Source organism: Elephantulus edwardii, unplaced genomic scaffold (genome assembly GCF_000299155.1).
Source record: "Elephantulus edwardii isolate Elephantulus edwardi_28Jun2011 unplaced genomic scaffold, EleEdw1.0 scaffold00048, whole genome shotgun sequence".
NCBI classification, from domain to species: Eukaryota; Metazoa; Chordata; class Mammalia; order Macroscelidea; family Macroscelididae; genus Elephantulus; species Elephantulus edwardii.
The window spans coordinates 17,621,770-17,642,421 of NW_006399798.1; the positions used below are offsets into that span (position 1 = coordinate 17,621,770).

Consider the following 20,652-nt stretch of genomic DNA (forward strand, 5'->3'; position numbering starts at 1 on the left):
CACATAGGAATACTACGCTGCATTAAAAAACAAGGAACTCATGCAATATTATTCAAAATGGGTGAGCCTGGAGGACATTATGCTGAGTGAAATATCTCAGTCACAAAAGGACAAATACTGCATAATGCCATTGTTGTAAGACTGAAATAGGGGTTGGGGGGAAATTAAGAGGGGATAAATAATGTATACTGCATTGAAACAGATGAGGGGGAGAGTACTGTTTAGAAGAAATATATGATTAGGTGGTATTGTCATGAGAATGAGTCCAGAATGAAATCTGCTAGTGGAGTGGACTGGGATCAGGGGACTGTATAACAATGAAAGTTGGGGGTTTTTTTGGTGGTTGTTTTTTTTTTTTACTTTTCAAAGAGAAGAGTGAACTGGGGGAAGGGGTGGGCAGACAGGAAAGTGTACAACAATGAATGAGTGGAAATCCAAAGTGTCTGTAAACTTTCATTAAAATAAGAAGAAAAAAAGAAATATTCAGGCAGAAAACAAAACAAAACCCAACCAAACAACAACAACAAACCTCGTTTTAGACATCACCTGCTCAGTATGTGTTACATGAACTTTTAGTATGAAAAGGGATGAGGCCCTGGGGCACATTTACCAGCCCCTCTACCAGCAAGGGTGTCCTCGAGGACAAACCATTTTTCTGGAAATTTGGCATTATCGCTTCAAGCACCAACGTATGTTTTTGTTTTGCTTTCCTTCTTCTGGATCTGGTAAAACTCTCTGAAAACCACAGTTTACTTCCTGGCCCTGAAGAGCAGATGGATAATTTAATCTTAATAATTCAAAGCCTCAGTATAATAATCGGAAACTCACTTTTCTTGTAGTGCAGGGCTTCTGAGGTCCAAAGGCCTCTCCTCCCAGTCTGAGTGCTGACTCTGAAGTATCTTCTCTCACTGTCAGTTGATTGGTACTGGGCTAGACCCTTCTAGCTGGCTTTTCCTTGAGCCCCCATTTTCCCCTCTCACTCTTGTTAATTTGAGGATTCCGTTCCACCGCAAGCTGGGGAAATTAGAGAGCCAGAACTGTGGGTAGCAAGCAATAACTGTCGTTGAAAAGTGGGCCTTTGAAGAAAGTGTATGAGCTTTAGTGTTGACTGCCCCATCCACTTGACTTGCCTGGACCTCGTCTTAGGTCCTGGGCTGGTCTTCTGGTTGAGATGGTCTTGAATAAAATATGTTTATTCTTATTAGCTCTTATTGTGTTAACATGCAACCCTAAAGGTCCTGGCTTAAGATGGTAGCAATCGTGATTTTGCTCCAAAGCTGCAGTTTAGACAAGGTTTACCAGTGAAGGCTACACACTATCATCCGGGAAGGCAGGACAGGGGAGACTAGAGGATCTGGTTCTGAGATGGTGAGTACATGCTAGCTGTTGGCTAGGAGCTCGGCTGGGTCTTAGGACAGGAGGCCAGTGTTCTTCGTTTGACTGTGTTCCAAGGGCAAGTGTCCCTTGGAGGGAGCCCATAGACATTGTATTACTTTTATGACCTTGTTTCAGAAACATCATAGTATCTCTGTTACTAAAATTGACCAAAAAAGACTACCAGAATTGAAGGGGAGCGCAGAGATGCCCTACCTCCCGACAGAGGAGTAAATTCCCGGGAGAGCATGTGGGGTGGGAAATCTGTGCAACAAATAGGAGGTGAAACCCCGTCTCCATACTTCTTTTATTACTTTTCATGCTTTCCTAGGTACATGAGGAGAGATCTTTTTTACCAGTTTTATTTGACTGATTTTGTGATTTGAGTGAACAAAGACTTCCCATGGTCCCCACCCCGCCCCATCCCTATCTGTTATCTAGCCTTCTTTTTCTTTTTTTTAAGAAAATGTTTAGGATTAACCTGACTCCGAAAGCCAGAACTGTAGAAAGAAATTGTCAGCAGAGTTTCATCTCCCTGCCCCACTCCTCCTGTCTGTCCCATTTCACCTGGCCCTGTGGGAGGCACACCTGCTGAGATTTTTGTCTATCCTTTTTAATCAGTTTGATAAATGACAGATAAAATATGGTCTGCCCAGACAATTAAATACTGTTTGGCAAGAAAAAAAAAGAATGTGGTGCATGCTACAACATGATTAAACCTGGAAAACATTGAGACTGTACATTGCATTATCTCATTTCTGTGAGCGGTTCAGAGACACAGAGAGTAGGTTAGCAGTTGCCCAGAGCTGGAGGTGTGGAGGGGAACGCTGTGGAAGAATAAGGAATGCTTGCTAGTTGATAGGGGTTTTCTTTTTGGAGCCCAAAAAATTTTATAAAATTGTAGTGACAGCTATACAACCCTGTGAATATACTGAAAATTATTAAGTTGTAATTTTAAAAGGATGGATTATATGGTGAGTGAATTAAGTATATATTCAACAAATGACATATACACATATATAGAGACACACACCATGTTAGGTCCAGTATTATTTGGGTTTCTAGTTGACTTGTGGACATTTCCTGCAATAATTATGTATTGCTTTTATAGTTGGGAGAAAGCAAATACAGACAAAGGGCCCCATTGTACCAAGCAGCCCTTTTTGAAGCTTGGAGCACTAGAGTTTGTGGCCACATCTTAGGAATGAGACAGTAACCTCTCTTTTTAACAAAGGTTAGGGTTGGTCACTACCACCGATAGCAGGAAATGTCACACCACCAAATGAAGTCAGCCCACCCTGCTTTGCCTTGTGCTGCTTCAACAGAATGGCCTGGCTTCATCTTCCCATTGAATTCACCAGACTTTTTGTGGAGGACACAGTCTTGGAAGTTACCATTTCTAAATGTATGTCTGTGGTTGAAATAGTGAAATTATTAATACTCTTATTTCTTTCTGTACAAATGTCCTTATCAGAAGATGCTTGCACGCTTATCCCTTATACTCTTGCTTTTAACACAGTGATGACCTGCATTGCAAATGAGTTCTTGGAGCAGCCTCTCTTTTTAAGTTCAGGAAGCTTCTGTGATGCATTATGTTTTGCTGCCCTTGGATTTTTCTTTGTTCCCAATGAGCCTGTGGAAAAAAAGGAACTATTGAAAAAAGAAAATGCAAAGCAAACAACCTGCTTGTCAGTTATTTCAGAAATCTATCACATGATATGTATTGGCTTAGAGATAAATTATGAAATAGCCTTTGTTTCTTGGTATTTGGAGCTAACCCTGTTTCCTGTGACTAAGAAGGGCTGTGAAGAAAGGTTAATAGAGGGTAATAGACTCCCCTACTTGAGAAGGGAAGGATTAAGCTGATCTCTTACGTAGCCTACAAATCTGAATAGACAAGCAGTGCCTTGGGGCAGCAACTTGACACTGAGTGTCCAGGAAGACTTTATCCTTAGATGAATGTTTACTCAGAAATCTATTTAGGTAATCTGATGTGACTCAAAGACAGTAGGTAACCTCAGAGTAGCCAGATAGATAGCCCTGGGATGAGGGGGGGTTGTTCAGGTAGAGAGAAAAGGGATTCTTTTTTTTTCTTTTTCTTTAAGAAAAAATTATTCTTAAAGAATGTACAATGTCTGGTCTGACTTAGGCTCTTCCTTTCTGGGCCTACTTAATATCTTCAGACATTATAGGACAGAAAAGCATGTGTTGAATACTATATAGCCATGAAAAAGAATGAAGATTCCTATTTTCTGAAATGGAAAGACCACTGTATAGTTTTAAAGCCACAGTTATTGGGGGGGGGGGTTGTTGTTCTTTTTTAGTGAGACTCACTAACATTCATAAGGGAAATACCTCAAAATATACAAATTTGACACATACAACATTAAATGTGTCCCCCTGGATGCAGTGACGTGTGATTGGAAACACGTGAGTGAACCTCCAGACTCCCAAAGAGAGTGATGGCACAAGTACTGACAAGACTAGTGGGCAGATGGGTACTTGGGCTGGAGGGCAGGCTCCATGGCACTGGCCCACCTGGCTTAAAACCTCAGAACCCCAGACTTCTGAAACTCACACTGAGTTCATGCCATAGACTTTTGTTGTACTCACAGGTGCGTAGACCTGCAAGTGTCAAATCTGTGATCACCAAGTATCACATACTCTGCTACTGGCCTTTGTATCCATGTCCTGTGTGACAGAGGCCCAGTCACAGCTGCCCAGAACAGACAGCACTGCATGACTGGCACCTTAGAGAGCTTGGAGGCGGCGAGAGGGTCTGGGGTGTGACCGCAGCGTCTATGTTTTAATGCTGCAGCCTTCCCATGAGAGCAAGACCGGTGTGTTTGTCCAGACAGTACCGTGAGGGGAGAGGGTGAGCAAGTCCCAGATACCTGCTCTGAGTTCTTTCAGTCTTTGCTTTCTAAAGCTGTCGTGTCTGTGGGGCTGTGGTTTAATTAAAGAACTCAGCGTAGAGAAATGTCTGTCACGCCAGAGGGTAGTTTCAGGACAGCACAGACATGAGGCTGTGCTCATGAACTAGGGACCTCCGGCAGATCCTGGACTCTTCTGAGCCTGTTTTCTCATCCATAAAATGGAAATAAAGAGCCTGTCTATTGGGGGGCATTGTGAAGAGTAAATGAGGCAGCATAAAGAGTCTCTCAGGGCCTGGCCCATGGCCGTGGACAGCAGTAACAGGAATAATAACAAGCAGCCCGGTCACCAAGGACTTCATCCTCAGTCTGTCACCTGCTGACTTGATACCACTTAACCCTCGCATGGCGGCGGTGGCTGCTGCTGCTTTTCTCTCGTCTTCTCCCCACATCCCTGCTCCTTTCCAGCAGGGGCGACGCTAACGATTAGCCAGGGACGTTGGACACAGCCTTGCTCTTCTCCCACCTCACGAGTTGTCTGTGGCCTGTGTTTCAAGTGTTAATATCAAATGGAGGCAAGGGCAGGGGCGCCTCACCAAGCTGTTTCCTGAGGAAGGAGTGGATTTGCGCCTCTCGATGATCCAAACTGCAATTCTCAACCTCACCTGCTCCTTAAGGAGCCTCTCAAAATCCCAGCGCCTGGTTTCAGTGAGCTCTATGGGAGAGGACCCCGTCTCACTGAAGCACCCCTTTTCCTATCTCTTCAAGAAACTTGGCCTCACAAGGCTTGATGTCAGCCCTCAAGATACTGGTTTCTGCCTCAGTGAGGACCACCAGTTAGCATCCAAGGAGCCTTAGTTGGGGAAGGATAGGTGGGCATTTGATGAGCTGTGTCATTGATTAGAGTGTTGATGCCCAGCTGACCGAGGATCTGCTGGTCCAGGGTCACTTAGCTGAGCCGCCTGTGTGAAACCTCTACCTGGCTCACAGGAAGACGGGTAGAAGATAGTAGAGAGAGTAGAGGTCTCTCTGATGGCACCTTTTGTTCCTTCCTTTCTCTATCTGTAGAGATAATCGAGACTTGACCTTTTTAGGGTAGCAATACAACTCACAGGCCCCTCTTCCCCACATGACAGGCAGGACCATCAGGGCCTGGATAAAAATAAGCACCTCCCGTCCTCCACTTGCTCTCTAATTTTGGCCCCTTTTCTTTTCCCAGTTGCCAGAGGCTCAACCCGCTGAGGAGGAAGAACTGGAAGCCTGGGTGAACGCCTTGCTCGGAAGAATATTTTGGGACTTCTTGGGAGAGAAATACTGGTCTGATCTGGTGTCTAAGAAAATCCAAATGAAACTCAGCAAAATAAAGGTATTACTTGCCACATGAGAGGTTTCTGGTTCCTCACAGTAGTGGAAGTTTTATATCATTATGTCCTAAATAAAAGATAACTTATTTTAAAGCATGTGACACATGTGCTTGGGCACTTGCAATCAAAAATCATGTCTGGCCCCTGGGGGCTTGGGAAGCAGCTCTGCCGACTTTTTTCTCAGTCTGCCCTCGGTGTTACCCACTCTAGATAGACAATCCAAGACGTGTTTTAGGAAAATGTAAGTTGATGTTATATCTTGTGTGATTCTTCTTCCTTTCATCCAAAGATAGAAGTTAACTTTTATTTTCTGCATTTTCTAAAATGAACAGTACACGTTACCTTTTTTCGATGTGAATGAAATATAAAGTACACAATACTATGTCTAGCTGAGGAAATCGTCGGGCTCCTCAGACTTCTTCTCCAAGTCCTGTTCCCTCCCCAGTCTGGGAACATTGGCGTGACGCTCTAAATGTGTCTGCATTTGACCTTTACTTTGTGGCCAGATGGTACTTTATTTTGGGCTCACTCTCTTCTGAAGAGGCCAGCCGACTGCTGATCCAGGCCAGCTTGAAAGTGAGCTTAAACAGTGTACATATTTCTCCTAATTGCTGTTAAGTGACTAATTTGCCAACCAAGAGGCCTTCCTTAGCTTTCTGACAGGGCAGTTTTTGACTCAGTGAAGATCCAGCCATGAAGTAGTAATTCCAGTGCCGCATCTGCAGGGAGGATGTACACACTGCAATTGGTGCCTCTGAGGTTGGTCACAGAAGCCTATGGCTCCTCTCCCCAGAAAAATGCACATAGTGACCCGTAAGTTCCAAGCGTTCAAGCACTCCAGGTTAGAAGAGTGTGGGCTGCGGTCAGTGACAGTAGGAGGAAATGTGGGCGTCGAGGACCTGCACTTGGATTCCTGTCACTCTCTGGAGTGGGCACAGAGCCACGTCTAGCTTAGTCGTGCTCTGGCAAACTCTGGCTACCACTTTCAAGCCTTTCCATCCCCTCCCAAGCCCTTGATGAAGAGGAGGTGCTGGATTTGAGCATTGCGGTCAGGGTGGAGACTTGGGAGGGCTCTGTGGACAGTGCAGCTTGGGTGTGCTGTCAGGGTGGGTGAGGGTAGAGCCCGTGTCCACAACCGGCCCTCTAGAGGGGCCACACAGCAGTGACCCGGCCCCGGGAGGCATGAGTCAGCACCTGACCGTGAGTTCACTCATCTATTCTAACTCTTGAGGCGGTGAGTTCCCAGCCACAGCACACACAGGGCCACCACTGCCTCTTCTTCAAGCCCTGTTACCAGCTTTCCCACAAGCAGGTAGGCTGTGGGCTCCTGAGTGGAAGACGGAAAGCAGGCCATGCTTGAGCCCCAGACAGGGTGCTGCCCTCCCTGTCACATCTAGAATAGACTTGATGAACTGGAGCTAAGTCTGTGGTGTCATTAATCTTCCTAGTAAAGAAAGGCAAGCTTCCTCATTCTAGAAGGTGATGGAGGGGCTTTTATTTTGCTTTTCTCCCTTTGCTGTTGATGGGAGCCTTTGCAGCTCAGAAGCGGTCAGGTTAGAAGAGGGCAGTGATCCAGCAGCATCAGCAGTTGAGTGGTGGGCTTGGTCTCCCTCCATGGCCAGCCTCAGTCAGTATGTCTCCACATCCCCACTTCTGACCTGAAGGGCTGCCCAAGAAGTGGCCTGCAGACCAGAAGGGACCCTGAACAGTGAACTGACGAGGAGGGCAGCGGAATTTTACTCCTCACATTCTGAACCTGCCACCACTTCTGGCAAAAGTGTTCATTGTGACAAAATATCCAGAAGCTGTACTTTAAACACAATAGAGAGCAGGTGGGGCCTGGAGGAGCTGAGCTGTGCCCTCTCACACAGATGCCCCGCTTTCCTGGGAAGAACTGACTCGCCTATAGTTCCAGATTTTACCCCTTGTCCGTGGTAGACTTTTCAGACTGGAGTGCTGAAAGAGCAGGCCTCTGTGTTACCTGGTGCCAGTGATATATTCAAAACCAGCTGAGTTTCTAGCCAATAGCCAAGGTACTTATGGCTGCTGCCAGCCGCTAGGCCAGCTTATGTTGCTCTTACAATAAGCAATGCACAGTCGACCACCCTTAGATGTCCTGTGTACCTGAATCTCCCGTCTGCAGTTGAGGTGACTCAGGGGGCTGAAGGTGTCCCTGGATTCTTGTCTCACCAAGGTGCGTGCACTTTGAGTAGTTGGAGGGTTTCTGACTGAAAAGACCCAGAAGAGAAGTAACTTGCTGTGGGCCAAGACAGGAATCTGAACAAGGAAGAGAGCATGCTGGTAGAATTTAGATATGATCTAGAATCCTGGGCTCCTCCCTCCCCTTTCTGAATATGGTAATTAGAGCCCACCACTCCTCACTCCACCATACCTTTCTCCCATTCCTTGGGAGGGGTTCCTGGCCAGGGAGGAGGAGGGACAGTTATGTTCTGCTCTCTCTGCTTTCACTCCTGGGCTCCCTGTGGAATGCATGTTCCCATAGAAACACGGTTGGAAGTGGTGACGTTCCCTGGCCAGCCTGTCAGAGCCTGCAATCCAGCACGCTCTGAGCCACGAGTGCCACAGTGACAACAATAGAGATAAAGGACCTTACACAGGTACAAGATTCTGGTTACGTTTTTGGCTAAGAAGCATTTTGTAGGCTGATTGTGAGACTAGCTTACGACACTGATTCTTTGGAAGAACGCTAGTCAGATGGAACCACCACCAATCCAGAAGCACCTGTGAACACTGCCTCCCTCTCCTGACATTTTGCCCATCACAGACTTTGTGCCTCTTTAATCTCTTCACATGACCTTCATCTCCCAAAAAGCTAGGGATAGAGCTCTCTGACTAGTGAATCCTAAAAGTTTGTTTCATTGCTGGAGATTAAATGTTAAATCTATGCTTGCCTAAGTGCTGCCTCATTTTACAGGAATTACTCAACAAATGACTTTATTTTTTAAAAAAAAAACAACACAACCTCTTAATTAAAATTTTATGCTACCATTGTAATGTTTAACTTGAAGAATATTTGTGAGAATAACTAAGAAAATTCTAGAATGGGGAAGAAAAGGAGGGACTGACCAGTTTTAAAAATAGGAAACTGTAGTAATTGTTTGATACTGGCAGAAAACAGAATGCTCAATACAGACTCCAGTCTAGTGGGGGAAATGGCATGGCAAATTAATAAGGAGTTGGCATCTCAAAATTTGGGACAGATGACTAGTCATTGTGGGGAAAAAAGAAAAGTTGAATCCCTCCTTTATAATTTACACTAAAATTTTGAATGGATTAAAGATTTCAATAAAAATATGTATATACAAATCTCATAGGAAAACATATCTCAAAAATTCACACTGATTGCCATGGAGGAGAAACTGACTCACACCTGACCATTCCGTTTCTGAAAATATGAGTTACATGAAAGGAAATTGCCCATCTTTCTCCCTCAGAGCCCCTGGTGGATTTGAACCACCAGAGAAGCATGGCCATTGGGTTAGCAGCACAACTCTCTATGGATTGGGCTACCAGAGCTCCAAGAAGAAACAGAGATGAGTTCATTCTGTAATCTTGAGGTGAAATAGGCGTTTCAAATCATGACACCAGCCCTCTTACTTCCTTTAGAATAAATCCCCACTGGTAGATTTGGGAGTTTGTATTTATGGAGGTCAAAGTAGGAGACAAACGAGGTCGTCAGAAGGAAGACTTTAACAAAAAGATTTCAAAAATTGTAGACAGAATGTAGAGAGACTAAAATGGAATAGGTCAGCACTGGGATTTAGCAACAGTGGGGAATTGTTCTGCCTCCCTGGAGGGAAGGGAGTTCCTGGAACTCAGAAGTGGCAGCTGTCTCAGCAGCTGTGGCCTTCAGTGGTGGGGCTCCAGAGGGGATAGATGCCTGCAACTCTCTTATCTGCATATCTCCCACCTCACTGTCCATTGGTGCATCCCATTGGCTGTGTCCAACCAGAACCCAGAATGATTCACAAAGGCCCGCCTCTCAGGGGAGAAGGTGAAGCTCAGATCAAAAAAGATAAACATAAAGTGTCCAGCTTGAGGGCAAAGAGATGTGATGCTAAAATATTTTAATACAAGTTGTACATTTGCTTGGTGGAAACGTTAAGGGGACAGCCTGCCCCCACTAATTTAAGAGGGTTTCGTTTGCCCACACTTTGGCTGACCCTGGCATTGTCCAGCTAACCAGCGTGGCTGGCTCTCTTCCATGGGCACATCTATGAATAAAAGCCACCCCTCAGAGAAACCTTCGTAGACCTCCTTAGCCAAAATAGCCACTTCCTCGCTTGCTCCAAGCTCTCTCTTATCACCTGCTTCATATTCTTGGTAGCACTAGTCACTCTCTGAAATGATCTATCACTAATTTGTTGGTTTCTCCTTCTGTATATACTCCTTGGAGAGCAAGGAACGTGCCTGGCTTATTTATGATGCTGTATTTCAAGTTCAATGACTAGTATGTGGAATGACCTCAGTATATTTTGGTTAAATAAATAGATGATATAGCCAAGCTTTGGCCACCGTTCCTTCCAAGACCATGTTGAATTCTTACTAGGCATTTTGTACAAGGTTAGTAATGTGTCTCATCCACTGTTTGCTTCTTTTCTCCAGCTCCCCTACTTTATGAATGAGCTGACGCTGACGGAACTTGACATGGGGGTGGCTGTGCCAAAAATCCTTCAGGCCTTCAAGCCTTACGTTGATCACCAAGGTAACTCTTAATTGACTCTAGAGAGGAACCAAGCTTGTAAATGATTGTTAAGATGTGTGCATCACTGTGGATCCAGTGCCAAGCCTTTATACTCAGAGGACACTGGAGACTATTTTCAACCATCTGTTCATGTTGAAGGAACCCTGGTGAAGCACTAAGTGCTTATCAGCAAACCCAAAGGTCAGCAGTTCAAACCCATCGGTTGCTCCTCAGAAAAAAGATGTAGCAGTCTGCTATGGGTCAGTTCTGCTCTGTCCTCTAAGGTCACTAAGAGCTGGATTCAACTTGAGACAATGCTATTTGATGTTGAATGTTTTCTTTTTTTAAAAAATAATACTTTATTGTTTTCAGTGAAGGTTTACACAGGAGTTTGGGTTTCCATTCAGCAGTTTCTTCATCACTTGTTCAGCCGTCGTGATCTTTGTCAACATTGGTTATGATGCATGAACATTCTCAATGCTTCCATTGCAGTTGTTCCTTTGCCATTAATATACTGTCCCTTCTCTCTTACCTTCGCATTTCTTTTAAAGTCATTCTTGAGTGTTTACACTCATAGGTGATTTTTTTTTCCTTAAAGAACAGTACTCAGGATGGTACTTCTTCATTTTGTGGGACAGTGTGTTGTTTAGCTGAAAAAGTGGCCTCAGGGGCTAACTTCAAGTCAAAGTTTAAAACTGCCTTTTCTTCTTAACCATCACAGCTCTAAACTGACCGGGCATAGAGCAGAGCACTCTAAATCCCCGAGGTATTTCTCATCCTTGTAGGGCCACCCTCAGCCTGAAGATGTCCTTGTGCCAGCTGATGAGGCCCAAGTCTTTGTGTCTTAAAAACAGAACCTACCCTACAAGGAACCTGGTTGGCACAGCAATACCGCTCCTAACTTAAAGCTTGGCAGTTCAAAACTCATCAGCCCTCTGTCAGAGAAATATGTGACAGTCCACTGTTTCTGAAAAAGAGTACAGACTTAGGAAGCCTTTGGGGAAGTTCTGCTCTGCCCTGTGGGGTCAACTGTGAGTCAGAATCAACTGGACAGTGATGAGTTTTGGTTTTGAGACCTGCCCTGGTGACCTCAGACCTTGTTCTGCGGTGCAGGAAGCGGTCTGGATTTCAGCCCTTGGACCCTTTCTGACCCCCTGCCCTGCCTCATCACCAGCAGCTGTCTCTCTTCTTGATTCAGCCCTTTTTTTAAAACCTTGATCCCACTTACAAATTCTTTGAGCTTCATGTTTTACATCTTTGTGCTCCTTGCCACTCATAGTAGTTGCTTTGTATGTGTTTGGAAAATGAAGACATGCTTAAAGTCTCATTCAGAGTATTTGAAAGTGAGCTTCTTTGCTGATGGAAAGTTCTCAAATTTGATTTGTAAAATGTGCTGCTGACACTGTTAATGCCCACTCCTGTGGGAGAAGGGAAAGGGTGGTTAGAATGTAGACAATTAAATAAAATTAGGACTTAAAGATTTATGCATATTTTTGTGGGACATGGGTTTTCCCCCTTTAATAACTGTATTATTATTATTATTAATAATATGTTTGTCACCTTAAGATTTTTGTCAATGTACAATTTAGTGGCATTAATTACATTCATCATGTTGTACAGGCATCATCAGTATCTGTTGTTTTATTTTTATTAATTTTTTTGTGTGTACCATCAAATCTGATCTGATTGGAACAGGAGGAGATTATCCCTCCTCCTTCAGCAGAGCATCTGGTGGATTTGAACCATTCACCACTGGGATTGCAGTGCAGCTTCTTGCCACTAGTATCTGTTGTATGTGTGTGGTTTTAAAAAGAACCTGGCAAGGACAATTTGATATACAGGAGTTTGGTGAAAAGAGGAGAGAGCCAGGCAGGCAGAAACTATTTCGGAGCAGGTGGGAAAAGACAGATGCTTCTGATCACAGGGGCCCTTTCTGAGCGAGCTTCTTACCCCTTACGGCTCCCAAACAATGTAGGGGAGAGAACCATTAGAATTTTCCAAGAAAAGCATATTTGTTTTCAAGTAAATGTTTTGAGAGATGTGCAGGCTATTAGAAGCAGCGACTTTTGTCCCTGGCTGTATCAGATGGCTTCTGTGCCATGTTCAGTGAACTCATTTTCATCTGTTGTGCACATTTGATGAAAACATGGAGATTTTCTGGAGTGGCTCTGTCAGATCTCTCCAGGGATCGCTTGCAGCTGCCCGGGAGCCCAGATTGCTGTTTTTAGCATCTCATCAGTGTCAGAGAAAGTCAGTCTAGAGTATGTTTGCAAATCCAGAAGTCCACCTCGTGCCCAAGTGTTGAGATCACAAAGAACCCCCTCACCGTGGCTTCACTTCAGTGAAGCTGAGTGCTGTCTGATTTGGTTAATTTCTGGGCCACTGAGCAGAAAACTAGAAATGCTTTGCCATATTTTTGCACAAATAATACACACGCTACCCACTTCCCTGTGAGCCGTGCAGCCCTCTCACATGTTCATTTCCTTTGTGTGTTATGAATATTTTTTCGTGGGCATGTGATATGTGGAAAAATACAGTAGATTCTCAGCAACTAACTTAGTTGGAATGCTTTTAAGACCCATGTCAAGTTTCTAAGAGGTGTGTTTTTTCATGTTAACTATAAACCACGTGAGGCTTTGCCCCGCTGGTCTAGTGTCTGAGGGCCGCTTGATTTCTCTGATTCCCTGTTGCCCTTTGCTCTTTGCAGAGTTCCTCTTTTCTTGAGGAGTTGACCAGCACCACGCTGGTAAATGGTCAGCTGACCTCGAACAGGGCCTAAAGAAAGTAAATGATACATAGACATGTAAGCACTCAGCTTTCTGATGCCTCAGCAGTCTTTTATGCCAGGATGGGTTTTTTTGTGTGAATTAGTGGACTTTTCCAAACAAGAGCACAGGCCCACGACTGGGCTCTACAGTATTGTTGCAGAAGGCACCCTTGCAACCCCATGCCTCCCAGGGCAGCTTCGGTTCTGCTTCTACTCAACCATACTCAGCACCAGAGTTTTGGGATTCTTTCTTGTTTTTCTAGAACAGGAGCTGTAGGAAGATAGTTCACTATATAGCTCAAAGCTTTACAAATTTGTAATCTGTTAGAGGCTTATTTAATTATTCAGGGCACATTTTTAATATCTACCTGTTTCTATTGTTGTTGTATAGCATTGAGTTGGAACCGACCCATAGCTGACTCTCCATCAGGTTTTCAGAGGCAGGTAATCGCACAGGAGGGGAGTGTCCATCCTTCTCGCACAGAGCAGCTGGTGGCCTCAAAGCATGTGCCTTTGGGATTGCAGTGCAGCTTCTTTCCACTAGACCATCAGAGCTCAAGGGATAATGTTGCTAAAGAAAGGCAAGATAAGGGGTTTCTTCTACGTCTACAAAGGATGCCATGCAATGGGAAGATAGAAATGAAGAGGGAAGAAACACGCACTTTGGGTTCTTTTGCTGTATGGGAACCTTTCCTTTTAGGGAGTATAAAATCTGGAGGATTTGCCACAGCCAAACCACTCCCCGTGGAGGGACAGCATCCCGTAGTAGAGAGTAGAACTGCCCATAGAATTCCTGAGGATGTGAGGCTTTACGGACGCAAACCATCAACCACATCTTCGTTCTGTGGAGGAAGGAGGTGGTGGACTCAAACCATAGACCTTTCAGTTCATAGCTGAGCACTTTAACCGCTGCATCTCCAGGGTTTCATGACTCTTAAAAGTGGAGTCCAGGGAAATACTTCCAGGGTGATGAGTAAGGCTGTATCAGCTTTAAGAAGGGGCTCTTCCTGAGGGATCCCCTCTCCATTCATTTGTACTTAATTTGTTTTCTTACTCTTCTCTGTGTCTGTCTGTCCGGCCTACTCAGCCAGCTCCCTCCTACTTGCCATTCCTCTCAGCCAAACCCTTTCTGACTCTGTTAGAATAATGTTCACTCATTCCACAAATACTACTTAACAGTGGAGAAAACAGAAATATTTAGAAAAGGTAAAAAGGAAAATATTCCCCATCATTCACTGTTCAGACACAGCCAGGTGACCTTCTGTGTATGTTCTTTGCTAATCTTTTTTCCTATGGATAAAAATTTTAAAGTGTATCTGAGCACACACACACACTAACACCCACTCCCTCACACACACTGTTGTCCAGTTGGTGCTGACTCCTAGTGACACTGCCGGGTTTCTGAGGCTGTAAATCCTAATGAGAGGAGACTGGCCATCTTTCTCCCTCTACACTACTTGTGGATTTGAACTCCCACCCTTTTGGTTAGTAATCTGATGCATTGCACACCACACCAGACCCCCAGCGTTCCTTTTAGAATGTCTTATTATGTACTGTAGAGTCAGAACTGACCCATAGCTGACCCTCTGCTGGGTTTTCAGAGGCAGTAATCACACTGAAGGAAATTGCCCATCCTTTTCCCATGGAGCAGTTGGTGGCCTTGAACTTGTGGCCTTTGGGATTGCAGTGCAGCTTCTTCCCAGTAGGCTATCAGAGCTCCCTTTTAGAATGTGTACCTCTTAATTAAACCTCTAAGGGACCAGCCAGGTTAACTATTTAGGCACTGAGGGAACGCTCCAGAGGTCACCCTGAGCCTCCCTTTCCAGCCAGTTCTGTGGTTTCCCGTCCAGCACTAGAGCCCCACCACTCGGCCTACGCCGGCAGCCTGGTGCCTGCAGCTCAGCCCTCACCTGTCAGCTGTGGGCTTGGCCTCTCCACACCTATTTCCTTGTCACAAATCACTCACTGCTGGTGGTAGTGTGTACTGGCTGGACTGTGGTCCAGGAAGTCTTGCATGTGGTACAGACTGAGCCACAGTGGGTGTGTGCTGCTGCTGGAAAGGCTTCCCGAAGGGTTTAGGAAGCAGGGGTGACCTGTGGGGCAGGTTTTCATCTTCCATGTATGTGACCAGGGCGCCCAGAGCAGTAACAAGTGTGTCGGAGGGCCAAGCAGAGCAATGGCGTGGACTGCAAGCCCTTGACTGGATCAGTCCATTCAGTCCTCAGGAAGTTTGCTGTACGTTTTGAAGTCCACACGAGTCATTGAATGCCCTCTGTGGGCAGGTTTTTCCTGGTCTTGAGCCTGACTCAGATGCCAACTCAAGTTTCAACAGCAGTTTCCAGAATCTGCGGGAAAATTCCTTCATCCCGTGTCTGTTCACAGAGGCCCTTGGTTGTTGCAGGTGCTGTGTGAAGCCTAGTCCAGTGACACTCAGGCCTTTTAGTCATTTTTATAGTACTAATTCCCCAGACTGCTATGTAAAATGTTGTTGTTGTGTATACCATCTGGTCAGAACTGACCCATAGCTGACCCTCCAGCGGGTTTTCAGAGGCACTTAATCGCATGAGAGGAGATTGCCCATCCTTCTCCCGTGTAGCAGCTGGTGGCCTTGAACCATGTGTCTTTGGGATTGCCGCACAGCTTCTTGCCACAAGGCCACCATTACTAGATTTATTCGAACACGCTAGCGCTGTTGCTGAGGCATGGCATCTGTTCAGTAGCACACCAGGCAGAAGAACCTATGTTCTACTTGTGGCTCCACCCTGTCTCTGAGGGCACGCACCCCGGCAAGCCTGCTCTGTCCAGAGGTATCGCGGTCAGCCTGCTACCAGCACTACATGTCCCCCTGCGCCACCTTCGCTCTTCTTTGAGCATAAACCCCAGAGGGCAGGGGGCATCTCATCCTAGTGAATTTAGGTCTGATAACCTTCTATTAGGAACTAAATAAATGGTTTAAAGTGGAACAAGACGTGGCTTTTGCCCTGTATCCCTCGTGGCGGTGGCTGCTGGTAACGTCCGTCCTGATGCTGGATAGTGAAGGGTGGCCATCTGCACTGCACACACAGCCTTGCATGGAGACTGCTGAATCAAGGGCTTTATCGGGGTGCATTATCAGGCTCTCCCCTGACATCCTCTCATCTCAGGAGCTCTGGCCCCCTTTCCAGAAAGCTCTCAGAACCCTACTCATTTCACAGCATCAGCTCTTGTCCTGCCACTCACCTTCTGGTATTTGTCTTTGAGCACAACCAAGAGCAGAAGGGTACAGAACGCGTTATTTTACATGAAATGCTTCACATTGTCTTAAGTAAAGAAAAAAGAAAAGGCTCTTACTACATAATCTATATTAATAGCATTGAGCTCTGCTGGCATTAAGGCGCCACTCATGAAACAGTTATGTCCCCAGCTTCTCATTGTTGCGACACTTACCCCCAGTGGGAAGACAACTTTGGTGGTAACTGTTAATTTCCTCTCTGTCACTCAGGTGGGGGCCTCCTGACTCATCATTACATAACCAGCTGGTCTCAGCTCCAAGTTGCGCCTGCTTCCCAGATTTTCAGGGTGCTTTTGCCTGTTTAATCATTGTCACAGAAGCAAGTTTTTCTTTACACCGAAGGCTAAAATAGTCTCCTTGCCCTCATCTGAATGCCAGAACATCGTACTAACTTACTGGAGTGTTTATTTGTATTTGATATCTGTTTTCAGTGTTCTCAAACTATCCTGAACTCCAGCAGGTGTTCACTGTGGGCCTCAGGCGAGCAGGGCCCACTCCCAGTGTATGAACAATAGTATAAGAAACTGACTTTGTTGTTAGTTGTTGTGATGTGACAGTGAGTCAGAACCAGCTCCCCTCTAACCTGCCAGCAGGTTTTCAGAGGCTGGCCCTCACACAGGAGGAGGTTGCCCGTTCTTCTCTCGGGAAGCGAGTTTGCAGCTCTGCCTTTGGGTTGGCAGCACAACTCCTTACCACTAGGCCACCAAAGTTCCCCACCCCTGCCCACTGTTGTTGTGTACCATCAAGTCAGAACCAACCCATAGCTGACCCTCCAGCAGGTTTTCAGGGGTAGGATGCCTCACAGGCGGTGACTGCCCGTTCATCTTCCTCAGAACAGCTGGTGGATTTGAACCAGGTGCCTTCGTGTTGACAGTGTAGCTCCTTACCACTAGCTACCAGAGCTCCTTCCTTCCCATTGTTATTGTTGTTGTATGCTGTCAAGGCGGGGCTGACCCCTAGCTGACCTTCCAGCAGGTTTTTAGAGGCAGTAAATCTCAGGGGAGAAGATAGCCCATCCTTCTCTCTCGGAGCAGCTGATGGGTCTCTAACTGCTTGCCTTTGGGATTGCAGTACAGCTCCTTACCACTAAGCTGCCAGAGCTCCCTTCTCCCCAGTAGGAGACCCAGTGAGAGATCAGGCCCCTTGGCGCAGCCTCATCGCATTGCCCCTGTGGTCTCTGCTAGACTGTCCCATCTGCATGGTCCACAGCTGCAAGCCAGACTGGAGCCAGAGTTGGAGAAGTCAGGAAGTAGAGCTGCTGGTGGCTGACTAGTGCTGTTTGCACATAGCAGTCCCCTGAAGAGTCAGCACTGGCTTCATTGTGTAAATGACCAGACTGCGGCCTAGAGGTTAGACCATTTCAGTGAGGCCCATTGGGCTTGGCTCCACCTTCCCCTTGACCTTCACCACCTTAGCTCCTGGACCACATGATCACATGGAATGCCCGCTTGGTTGGGTTGTGAACCAGCACTTTCCAAACCCTTACACTGAAAATACAAACAAAACTCCCATTTTTTAAAGTAAAATTTTAGTGTCTTTTATATGACAACCTTCAAAGGGGATGCGTACTATTAATATTTACTGAAAAACTGATTGAGGTTTTCAAAAGAGATGATTATGTTTGAATCCATACAGCAACCAGGTAGTTTTGAATCTATTGCTTCTCAAATAAAGCTGAAGATAGCATACAACAATAAATGCCATCTTTATTGATGTTCTTTTTATATTTCAAGTCTTTGCCTCAATCTCATTCCTATTTGGAGCAATTAATGATGAAATGTCTTTATTAGAGCAAGTGTACCCTTTATTTCCAGTAATAGTACCTTTGAAGAGCAAGCTAATTAATTTTCAACTGCTTAATGCAATCAAGAAATAAAGCTATTTTGTATGGCTTCAAAGAGGACAACAACCTGTATATCACTTAACAAAAACAAATCATTCACAGAAAAGAACTCCTTCGATTAGAATAAAAAGAATTTGTTGAAAACAAAATGGAAATTATTCTGACTTTGATGAGGAATGGCGCCATTAGTGCCTCTTGAGGTTAAGCAAAGCCTTTTATCTGAGGCAGTGGTTAAGTGGAGGGATGGATTATTTACTGTAATTGCTTGAAAATGTTGTTGTGTGTGAACAGCGGTTTTAGATTAATTTCCTGTCTCCTTTTAGTTGTTGTCATTTGTCTTAGAAGGTCCGTAAAAATGTATTAACACTTAGCCATTCACTTGAAGAAGTGCATTTTGATGGTAGTCCATGAGATGTAGTGGCACTGACCCAGAACAATCGCGGCCTTGCCTGTGTTAATGTGGTGACTAGAATCTGCGTGTAGACAAGGGGCCTGGTGTGGGCTCTACCAGCTGTATAGACTGCTGGTCGCTGGCCACTTCTGATGGTCGCCATTCATTGAAATTCCACAAAAGTAAATGCCTCTCTGATACGTTCTCATTGGCATTAGTATCTTTTTTAAGGAATTGAGTTTTAAGTCAAGGTACAAAAGGTTACCCAGCTGTAGCTGGATAATACTGGGACTAGAAAGTTAAGTCTTTTGCATACATTCTAAACAACTTCCAGAAAGAAAGAGATTTCAGAAAGTATTTGTCGTTCTCTTGTGCTAAGCCATTTTCTGGACTTCCCCCACCTTGATGATACTAAGGGACTGTGGCTCTCACAGAGGCTCTGGTGGCTTAGTGGTAAAGAAATTGTGCTGCCAACCCAAGCAAGTGGTTCGAATCCACTAACTGCTCCACAGGAGAAGGATGAACAGTCTTCTCTCTAGTGTGATCTACGGCCCCTGAAAACCCGCTGTGGGCCATCTGTGAGATAGTTCTAACTCAGCAGCACATAACATGATGTTCAGATGTCTCCAAAGGCCGACTCCGTTAACGGTGAGATGGGCTCTGCTCTTCTGCCTTGTAACTGGCAGTGACCAGGAGAATGAATGCTCGCAGTGCTGCTGGGAGCTGTGCGTTCCCTTACATAACATGAGGAGCAGAAACTGGAGGGTGGGCCCTTCCAGCCCTAACTTGTTGTGACGTCTCTGTCACCATGCTAATCAGTGCTGAAATCAGTTTCTGGAAGCTTCCAAAGATGACTCTCGGGTATATTAGAGAGTTCAAGAGAAATGTAGAGTTTCCATGTGATGCTTATTTAAACACTTTCAAACATAAATGTTCCTATTGTCATTGATAGCCATATGTTTCCTTGGAGGAAGAAAAAAAAAACCACCACAAAATCAGCCCTTTTGTTTTTTCTCCAGGACTCTGGATTGATTTGGAAATGTCCTACAATGGGTCCTTTCTGATGACTCTCGAGACCAAAATGAATTTGACCAAACTAGGTAAAGAGCCTCTTGTTGAAGCCCTGAAGGTTGGAGAGATTGGCAAAGAAGGGTAAGGGGCTATATGAATTTCCTAAATGTGCTCCCGCCCTGGGGAACCAGTGTCCACCCTCACCCTAGAGCAGCGGGTCTGAGGTGTAGTGTCCCGGGATGTTGAGTCAGCTGCTGTGTAAGTGATTTCAGACCCCAGAGCATTTGAGGCAGTGGTTTCCTAGTCTCACCCACAATGAACAGCCAGCCCCCCTCACCCAGGGCAGCATGGACCATGAATTCTTGTCTTCTTACAGCTGTGACAGCACCGAGATCAGAATTAGCTGTGGTGCCATGGTATCGCTTCCCCAGGGAGTACTGGCCGCTCAGACAGCAGCACAGGCTCCTCCGAGCAATAGACTAGAACAGACTAGAATCTTCCTCTTCAGCTCTCAGCCACGGACAGCAGGGTGTGGACCAGGCCCAGATCGCTGGGGGACCTGTTGGCTTTAATCAGAAATTCACATAAAGTTAAAAGTAGATGATCGATTTTGTAGCCAGGCAGGTGCTCCGAAAGTGTACTGAGAAGCATTTTCCCTAAATACTGTAATATTGATTGGCTTCATAAATTCCTCTCTTTATAGATGGGGCATCTGCGGCACAGTTTGTCTGATTTAGTGAAAACTTCAAATTGGTGAAATAATGAATGAGGCCTTTTTTCTCATTTAATGCCAACATTATAAAAAATAGCACTTTTATAATTCCTACACACCTTAAAAATTAGTCCTTCTGACCAACTACAAATTTAAATTAATAGTCTCATGTTTACAAATTAGCAATGTGGACTAGAGCCCTCATCCCACATCTCTAAGTCTCCTGCATGTAGTTAATTGTAGGATGCTGGACAGACACTACCAGGAGCCCCCATCGAGGTCTAAATACAAGACACAGACTCAGCTCAGGATTGCTTAGTTAACGACATCATGCTCTCACT

The 20,652-nt window shown here is 45.3% G+C and overlaps 1 protein-coding gene across 2 annotated transcripts in view; it reads left to right on the forward strand.

The window, feature by feature from the left end:
* TEX2 (testis expressed 2) overlaps positions 1–20,652 on the forward strand; it is a 65,632-nt gene that overhangs the window by 28,825 nt on the left and 16,155 nt on the right. For both annotated transcript variants that reach the window (XM_006886278.1, XM_006886279.1), the window contains 3 exons: positions 5,467–5,613; positions 10,238–10,337; positions 19,608–19,740. In XM_006886278.1, the coding sequence (XP_006886340.1) occupies positions 5,467–5,613; positions 10,238–10,337; positions 19,608–19,740 (380 nt within the window). The remainder of the gene's footprint in view (positions 1–5,466; positions 5,614–10,237; positions 10,338–19,607; positions 19,741–20,652) is intronic.